General features: G+C 31.6%; 1 protein-coding gene across 3 annotated transcripts; it reads left to right on the top strand.

Annotated features, from left to right (window-relative positions):
* The first annotated feature begins 5,090 nt into the window (after positions 1–5,090).
* A/N-INVB (Plant neutral invertase family protein) lies at positions 5,091–8,630 on the top strand. Of its 3 annotated transcripts, none has more exons than XM_011038956.1 (5): positions 5,091–5,220; positions 5,504–6,001; positions 6,385–6,816; positions 6,929–7,487; positions 8,104–8,630. In XM_011038956.1, the coding sequence occupies exons 2-5, from the start codon at positions 5,567–5,569 to the stop codon at positions 8,397–8,399; spliced, it is 1,722 nt and encodes a 573-aa protein (XP_011037258.1). In that variant the 5' UTR covers positions 5,091–5,220; positions 5,504–5,566; the 3' UTR covers positions 8,400–8,630. The 3 variants fall into 3 exon arrangements, with proteins under 3 accessions (XP_011037258.1, XP_011037256.1, XP_011037257.1); XM_011038954.1 differs by having other exon boundaries at positions 5,091–5,226; XM_011038955.1 differs by lacking the exon at positions 5,091–5,220 and adding an exon at positions 5,224–5,312.
* Positions 8,631–9,705: the final 1,075 nt, after the last annotated feature.

Here is a 9,705-nt window from a genome sequence, read left to right as displayed (position 1 = left end):
AATTCTAGATTCAATTGTGTTCTTAATTTTGTATTTATTTTAATTTTGGCCCTCAATAATTTGAATGTTATCAACGTCGATTTTAATGTTCTTTGAAGTTTTTTATTTGTAATTTTATTTCATTTATTTTTTGTATCTGATTTGATTCTCATTCTTTTTTATCGTTATTTTTTTATTTTTTTAATCATTGTTTTCAATTTTCCCCTCTATATTTCATTTCATTGAAATTTTATATCCAATTTTTGTCTTTATTCTTTGTAATACCATTTTTTTTATCTATTTTGTTTTTTAAATTTGATCCCTAATTATTTCATTTCATTTAGTGTTTATACCATCTTTGAACTTTGTGAATTTTTTGCTTTTTTTGTTGGGATTTCTTAAGTGCAGGTTAGTCAAGTTAACTTGGGTTTTTTTCAACTTTTATTTTTTTATTCGTCTAACTTCATTATTTTTTTCAAGGTCTTTTTTCAAAAAAATTCTTATCTTATCTTATATTGCACATTGCGAGTTAATCAAGTTAACTCGGGTTGACATGAGTTTTTTTCTAAAATTTTTTTTCAATCTTATTGTTTTACATTAGGTTATCGTGCAAGCCCCATTTAACATCTATATTAAAGACAAGCTTAGATATTATGTAAAATAAGGATTAATGATATTGTTGCAAAAAATAAATGAAAAGTAAGAGAAACATACGTCGAATAAGGAAACGACCCGTAGAATTTCATAAGATGATGGATAGAAATTATAGATGAAAGGAACAAGAAATTTTGGATTTTTGACAAAAACCCTGTATGGACTAGTTTTACAGTTTAGGGCATAACTACTAATTTGATTGTAAGATCTGACGTTTTAAATAAGACCTTTTGACATGTTATTCTACTCAGGATTAACATTTCATATCAAATAAAGTTTGGGAAAACCTTATAATAAGATTATCCATTGAATTAAAATAAGGCTGAACTATGAACTTTGAATAAAAATCCGTAATGTTGGTAAAAAACAATATCCTGAAAAATAAAAAAGACTATAAAAATAATAAAATTATATAAAAAAATAAACGGGGAAAGAAAACATCATGGCATATAATTTAAGAAAATTCAAATTTATGGAAGTTAGATTTGGTATAAATAGATGTTGGAATCAGGAGAAAATTTACTTAGCAAGTCAAAAGATCTATGATAACATTTCATATCAAATAAAGTTTGGGAATCAAATAAAGTTTGTGAAGGCCTTATAATAAGATTATCCATTAAATTGAAATAAGGCTGAACTATGATCTTTGAATAAAAATCCGCAATGTTGGTAAAAAACAATATCCTAAAAAATAAAAAAGACTATAAAAATAATAAAATTATATAAAAAAAGAAACGGGGAAAGAAAACATCATGGTATATAATTTAAGAAAATTCAAATTTATGAAAGTTAGATCTGGTATAAATAGATGTTGGAATCATGAGAAAATTTACTTAGCAAGTCAAAAGGTCTATGGAAAAGGATATAAATGGAATTAATAAATTTATTGCATGTATATATGGCTTTCATTGGCCATTCTATGGAAAAATAAAAAGAAGAAGAAGAATTGAGAAGTGTCGAGAGAGAAAAAGAATGAGATTTGAAGGGAAAAACTTAGAAAAAAATCATAAAATTAAGAAAAAATCTTGAGTTTTTAGATTCCTCCATCTTAAACATAAGAAAAATAGAATAAATCAAGTGGGGGAAAGGAAAAACAAAAGGAGGATGGGATGAAAAATAAAGAAAAATAAAGAAAAAGAACTTTGGGTGAGCATAAAAAGATCAAATTATTACTAGGTATGATATGTCAAATGTTCAACCAGTTTATTTCCAAGTTTGATTTATTTTTGATAAATTTATTAAGTTTTAAGGATTAGGGTTTTTATGTGCAATTAAAAAGATTTAACATTAGTTAATAATTATTGTCAATGATTAAGAAATAATGAGAGAAAGGAATAAATTTTATTAAAATGAAGTGAAAATCATGATGAATTTCTTAGGTACATGGCCAGCCAAAAAAAAAAAAAGATCATGATGAATTTCTTAGGTACATGGCCAACCAAAAAAAAAAAACAAAATTGAGATTGTAATAATGTGTTTGAATCTTATGAAACTGTGTAGGATTAATAATTGTAATTGTGATAAAAATGGATTTGAATTTATATATATTAAGTGTAATGATTTAGAGCATTTAATGAAAATTAAAACTAAGGGAGATGGAAGGATATTGTTATTCTAAATAAGTAATAAAATGGAAAATGTGAAATTAGAATTAAATTAAAGATTTATATTCCTTGTGGTTAAATGATATGATGAAACTTTATTGAATCAAGAGAGCATGTGGGTGTGACATCGTAACTAGGAGGAGTTGGAGCATCGTAAGTGACAGATAGATATCTTATCACCTCACTCGAATATTTATAATTTTATTATTCTTTTGTGTTGATTATGATTAATGTAGTTCACATGTTTTTTGCAACTATAAGATATTTTTGGAAACAAGATTATTTTAAGATTTTAAATGGATTTATTGGGTGTCAAAGAAAGTTAGTTAGCTTATTGATAATCGTGTGGATCACCAAATTTATTGACTGTCGGAAAAAGTTAGTTAGCTTATTAATAATTATATAGGTTACTAGGTTTATTAGCTACCGAGAAGGATAAGTTGGATTATCGACTAGGTTTATTAGCTACCGAGAAGGATAAGTTGGATTATTGGTAATCATGTGGATTATCCATAATCATATGGATTATCAAATTTATTGTTTTCTAGAAGGTAAGTTGAATTATTGATAATTATGTGGATTATTGAATTTATTGGCTATCAAGAGAGGTAAGTAGAATTATTGGAAATCATGTGAATTACCTAATTTATTGTTTAGTAGGAGAGGTTAACTAAATTGTTGGAAATTGTGTGAATTACTAAATTTATTAACTACCGTGAGAGGAATTGTGTGAATTACTAAATTTATTAACTAGCGTGAGAGGTTATCTCTTTCTCTCTCTCTATATATATATATATAATAATAATAATAAGTTTAGTAAAAAAAATTAATTAGCATTAAAACTCTTGATGTATGGTGTGAGTGTTGTTACATATTAAGTCTTGAGTTTTGTAATTTTTTTTTTATTTTTTATAGAGTTATCCTGATCTTGTATCATCGATCATATAGTAATTAAGTTATTTTAGATTGACTTGGGTTATCAGTACAGGTTGATCCTTTTTTAAAGTTAGGAAAAAATTGACCCGACATGCAGCATAGCGCGTGTGATCTATATATTAATTTATATAATAATATTGTTTTTTTTTTAAATGAAGGGAAAAATAGTTAAAATTATTAATTTAATTAATTTCCATAAATACTTCAAATAATAAATTTGAATTTAATTATATGGTTTGATATACCTATTTTAAATATAAAAAATTATAATAAGTTATAATTGAATTCAAATCCAATCGGTTTGATTATAAATAAGGTGCGTAAATAGAGAATTTTCTTTTTGCAAGTAATTAATAGGTTAGAGCAAACACCATTTCAAAGAGAAAATAAAAAAAAATTCAACCACATCTGCAAACGGTAACCGTCATGATGGAAACGTATAGCAATCTTCTGGTGTATATCATTATATATCCATCTAAAGGCATTGCTTTGTCACCATAAGGTTGCAGCCATCAGACGGTGTAGATGATGGAATGTGGTTGTAATTATTTATAATTTTTTTTAAATATATTAAAATAATATTTTTTTATTTTTTAAAATAATATTTTTTATATTAGCATATCAAAATATCTGAAAAAAAAAATTAAAGTAAAGAAAAAAATAAAATATTTAAATTTTTTTAAAATACTTTCAAAAAAACAAAAATAAATAAGGCAATTAACTGCATTTTCTTTAATAATAATTATAATAATATAAAAAAAATTCTCTATCATATTCTGGTAACAAGATTTTATTGATTCTCGACTTATTTATTTTAGAAGTAATCAACACATTTCAATAAAATTAACTATTTATTTGATATTCTATTTTGAATGAAAATTGGATAAAATTTAAATTTTTGAATCATTTTAATAATATTAAAAATAATTTTTTAAATATATTTTTAAATAAAAATAATTATTTTAACCATTTTAGATAGCTATAAAATTATTTTACAACTAGAACCGGTAACTCACAATCAACACGTGAAAGAAACAAAAGAAAGGGTAAAACCATTTCCCATCACACATTCCAATTCATGTCGAGAGTGGAAGATAATTAAAACAGGCTCTTCGTTTCCAGTTTTCATGGCAGCCGTGTATTCCACTGTGATCCCAGCTCATACTGGGTGCCAAATGACGCCCCAATCACCAATCACCAGCTCCCAGGGGTCTGGCAAAAAAGATATCTTTCCGCCCTGCAGAGAAAAGATCCCTTTGCATTATTACTACTGTCACAGACAAGTGTTCGTTTCATATTTTCATATGGTTCAAGTCCCAAAGCTCTTTCACGCTCACAAGCTCACCCCCTCATTACAAGGATGCCCAAGTTAGTCCCCAGAACATGTCTGCTTCTCTTGTTAGGTCTCTAAGTTAAGCATGTTCCCGATTAAGTACAATATCTCAGAATTTCCTTATTGGTGCAAATGTTCCTCAAAATATCATCATTTTATTGCATAAAATTAAGAATTTCTGTAAGAAAATTATTAAATCTCATCATATCCTTCATCAATCTCATCAAACGCATAGTTTACTGGTTTAATGAATTAGCCATCCTAGTGGAGAAAATTATTAAAAAAACCGATCGAATTATTTCATGGTTATAGCGATTTGGAATTTCTAATACATTTCCAGAATTGATTAAGGAGATTTCAGTGTGAGGATTTAAATGATAATTTATTGATAGTTTAGGGACTGATTCTCAGCTTTGTCTCCTCCTTATTCATGCCGCTGATCCATTTTTCATGCAAGAGGACATCACCATCAGATTGTCACAGTCAAATCAGAGACTCCCCACGTGGACCCCTCAAAACTATTATTAACCGTCCGTACATTCATGCGGCCTCACCTGCCTGTCATCCTCTACCAATCTACTATCACAGTTTGCATTTTGGGCCCGCTTGATTCCACTGCATCTTCTACGAAGATTGTATTCATCTATCACTCTCTCCCAAGTCAGCCTGCTCTTCTCTCCTCCCTCTCTCCGTTTTTGGATAATTGAAGCTGTCGTAAGAGTTAATCACACTTTTTCTCTAAAATCTTAATATGTTATGCTCTACAGTGGTTCTTGAATAAAAAGCTTGAAGCTTTTGAGGGTTAGGTGTGTGAAAGTTCAAGACTTCTTGTTTGGTTGATGAGAAAACCTTTTAAAACTGATAGAAAGATTGAATCTTGATTCTTGAATCTTCGTTTTTTTTTTTCCCGAAGAAAGAGGGAAAAACCCATCTCTGTTTTTACAAAATTTCTCTTACATGCATTGAGTTTGGTTGTTTCTGGTGAATTTCATTGCAGGTTGTTTGCACAAGGCGTTAAGCCCAAAGTTGTGTGTTTTGTCTTTGGCAAAACATCCGACAAATGTCCAGTCTTGATGGAGATGTGTCTCAAAATGGGAGCTTGAAGAGTGTCGATGCCCATCATGCTTTGGCTGAAATAGAAGATTTGGATTTCTCAAGGAGCTTAGATAAGCCACCAAGGCCTTTGAATATGGAGAGGCAAAGATCATGTGATGAGAGGTCCCTAAATGAATTGTTTGGGGTGCCTTTGCTTTCTCCGCGTCCCTCATCAAGAGCCGAGAGTAACTTCAGGTTAATTGATCATCTTGATGGTTTATATTCCCCTGGTAGAAGGTCAGGATTCAATACTCCAAGGTCACAATATGGGTTTGAGACACATCCAGCTGTGGCTGAAGCTTGGGACGCTTTGAGGAGATCGTTGGTTTTTTTTCGTGGCCAACCTGTTGGAACCATAGCAGCTTTGGATAATACTGGGGAACAGCTTAATTATGATCAGGTGAAGGCTCCATGATTTTTGTTACAGCTTGTAACATGATAATAAATTTTGTTTATCAGGGTATTAACTAACTAGAGACAGGCCTTTTGTTGCTAGTGGGTGGTTGCCGATTTTGTTTGGCCGTTCACCCGATCACTTTATTCGGAGATGTATTGGGGTGTGCTTTTTTTTTTCCCCTCATTGTTCTGCCTTTCGATTATCCCTTTGTCTATAATGTGCTTATGTTTCGTGTTCCAAAGTTAACTTTCATACCACTCTGTTCTTTTTCCATATGTGTTCCGATATTGTAACATGATAATGACTTTCTTGCGTTTGTAACTGGGATTGTAGGATCCCGTAGGCTTTAAAGCTTGTACATTAACGTAGTTTCTCTATTTACATAGGTGTTCGTAAGAGATTTTGTCCCAAGTGCATTGGCTTTTCTGATGAACGGCGAACCTGAAATAGTAAAGAATTTTATTTTGAAGACTCTTCGCCTCCAATCATGGGAGAAAAAAATTGACAGATTCCATCTTGGAGAAGGAGTTATGCCTGCGAGTTTTAAGGTACTCCACGATCCTGTCAGGAACAGTGAGACTTTGATGGCAGATTTTGGTGAGAGTGCAATAGGAAGAGTGGCTCCCGTTGATTCTGGATTTTGGTGGATTTTCTTACTTCGAGCATACACCAAGTCCACAGGCGACACATCATTGGCTGAAATGCCAGAATGTCAGAAGGGTATGCGCCTAATTTTGAGCTTATGCCTTTCAGAGGGGTTTGACACATTCCCTACTCTTCTTTGCGCTGATGGATGCTGCATGATTGATCGCAGGATGGTGAGTTTCTTTGTTTACTGTCTGCTTGGACTATATTTAATGTTGTGCTTGTTGCCATGTTCATCCTTTGTTTATTTTTCAACATTTATTGTGTCTTTGGTATATCTTTCAGGGTGTTTATGGGTATCCCATTGAAATTCAAGCACTTTTCTTCATGGCTTTAAGATGTGCTTTGCTTCTACTGAAGCAAGATGAGGAGGGGAAAGAGTTTGTAGAGCGGATCACTAGACGCCTTCATGCCTTAAGTTTTCACATGAGGAGTTATTATTGGATTGACTTGAAACAGCTTAATGATATATATCGTTATAAAACAGAGGAATACTCTCATACTGCAGTTAACAAGTTTAATGTAATTCCCGATTCTCTTCCAGAATGGATATTTGATTTTATGCCAGTCCATGGTGGCTACTTTGTTGGAAATGTTAGTCCTGCAAAAATGGACTTCCGTTGGTTTTGCCTGGGTAACTGTATTGCAATCTTGTCATCCTTGGCAACCCCTGAGCAATCGACAGCGATAATGGATCTTATAGAATCACGGTGGGAGGAATTGGTTGGAGAAATGCCACTCAAGGTAATCTATCCAGCGATAGAGAGTCATGAATGGCGGATTGTTACAGGATGTGATCCAAAAAATACTAGATGGAGTTACCACAATGGAGGATCCTGGCCAGGTATGCTACTTGCACTGCATTTTCCTTTGCGCAAAACAAATTCATAATGTAACTAAAACTGCCATGGCTTTTTTGGTTGATTGCGAGTCAGGCCTGAATAATTCATTTGATAAAACAAGGCCGGAAATGTTTAACTTTGGTGCTGTGCCATGGCTTGAATTTTTATCAAATCAGCATTTACATGAATTTGCCCTGGTGAAATGCTGAATGCTAATCCCAAATACGTCTAGCAAAAGTTTCATGTTCTTATGAGCAAAAATATAAAACAAGAAAAAGCTTTTTGAGTGCCCCGTTTTTTGTTGGAAGTACACTGGTGGAAAATCTTATCCGATGTGCGTGTGAATTCTTCAGAGAGCTTTAACTATTCTTTATGCAATTTTTCGTGAGTATTGGCTTTGGATGGGAATAATAGCTAGTATATTCCGTGTCTATGCTATTAAAGGCTGTTCATGTCATTTCTATTCCTGCTTAAAATCGTCATCATTATATTTTGCCAACTATGATGAACTCTTTGAAATATTTATGAACAATTCCAATTCCATTTCTATGTAACTCTTTGAACTTCCTTGTTGAGATTATTATCTTTGAAACATTTTGGCTATTGCAACGGATGCAGTGCTCTTGTGGCTTCTCACCGCAGCATGCATCAAGACCGGACGCCCCCAAATTGCAAGACGTGCCATTGAGCTCGCTGAGACAAGATTAGTTAAAGACAACTGGCCAGAATATTATGATGGAAAGCTTGGTCGATTCGTTGGGAAACAGGCTCGTAAATTCCAGACCTGGTCCATTGCAGGTTACTTGGTTGCAAAAATGTTGTTGGAAGACCCTTCTCATTTGGGTATGCTGGCACTCGAAGAAGACAAACAAATGAAGCCTCCCATGAGAAGATCACATTCATGGACATTCTGATGTAACTTGTCTAGCATTTCTACATACCCCAATCTATTCTCAGATAGGGCTAGATCGTCTCTTCTGACCCACAGTTCTACTTCCCATTTTGATCATGTCTTCTGCCTTTCCATCTGTTCAATGCCGGAATACTTTTTTTCAATCTTGCCGTAGTAGTTCCATGCAAATCTTAATGAATCTTAATCCTTAAATGTTTTCCTATCATATTCTATTCAGGAGTTCTAACGTATAGCTCATGTGAAGCCTGGTTTGGTGGTGAATTTATGATGCATGGGGTCCAAAGTGATTACCTCCGTTTTTTATGTCTTAATTAGACCATGGCTTGAACACCTTGGTGTACACGATATACACCTTGGTGTCCACGATATGTCAGCTCCAGACATTGACTTGCTCTTATTATTTTCCAATCTGATTTCAAGAAACGTTGTTTTTCCTGGAAGGGAATCGCACGCGGTCCAACGTTGTTCTAATTGAAGCCTCCATTTTTAATTTATTAATTATTGAGTCCTTCCATATGGGAATTACAGGCATCCACCTGCACTGTCAACGATTAAAACATGGTAAATTAGTCAAGACACTTTTGTTTTTTAGTACAGTTAAATTACTTTATTATTCTTGAAAATAAAAATATATATGCTTTTAGTTAGGGCCTTTTTTCTTTCTTTTTATTTGAACGGTAAAGTTACATGATTGCCTTTCAAAACCAGGTTGTTTTCAATTGTTTTTTAGTCCTTTTCTTCTAATTTTTCTTTTGTTATTTTAGGTTTACTTAGGGTTTCTTTTGTAATTTTAATAAATTAAATAATATTAAAAAAAGTTGGGTCATCTGGCTATCAAATTTTGCTATCTTGGACGATGTTAAGAACGAAGTGTTGTTTTCTTTCTAAAGGTGTGATGTATGCTTGTGGTGAAAGCAGGATTGGCTTTCGACAGTTTTTTTCTTTTCTTTCTCCTTATTTAAAAATTTTAAAAATATTTATGTTCTCATGCTTCTATATTTATGAATTTTAATTTTAATTTTTTTTTTACTTTTAAAGGTTTTTGTTTTAAAAAATTTAATTTCATCTGTGTGAATTTTATTTAATTTTATCCAATTTGGTCTTTATTCTTTTAATTATTCTTTTTTGATATTTTATTATTTTCTTGATTTATTTTTTGATCTTCATTCTTTTAATTACTCTTTTTTGATATTTTATTAAATATCAAAAAAGAGTAATTATTTGTTAATTTGTTAATTTCATCTCTCATCATTTAATTACATTTATTTTTTTAATTCAATTTTGGTTCTTATCCTTTTTATTGCTAT

Source organism: Populus euphratica, unplaced genomic scaffold, assembly GCF_000495115.2.
Source record: "Populus euphratica unplaced genomic scaffold, PopEup_1.0 scaffold104.1, whole genome shotgun sequence".
In the NCBI taxonomy this organism is placed as follows: domain Eukaryota; kingdom Viridiplantae; phylum Streptophyta; class Magnoliopsida; order Malpighiales; family Salicaceae; genus Populus; species Populus euphratica.
Note: the sequence above shows the minus strand (reverse complement) of the source record. Positions and strands in the feature narration are given on the sequence as shown.

Bases quoted from the DNA above. Each gene is read 5' to 3' on its own strand.
- A/N-INVB (XM_011038956.1), top strand. From the start codon at position 5,567: ATGTCCAGTCTTGATGGAGATGTGTCTCAAAATGGGAGCTTGAAGAGT. The intron at 6,002-6,384 runs GTGAAGGCTCCA...CTATTTACATAG, and splicing joins AACAGCTTAATTATGATCAG to GTGTTCGTAAGAGATTTTGT. The intron at 7,488-8,103 runs GTATGCTACTTG...CAACGGATGCAG, and splicing joins CAATGGAGGATCCTGGCCAG to TGCTCTTGTGGCTTCTCACC.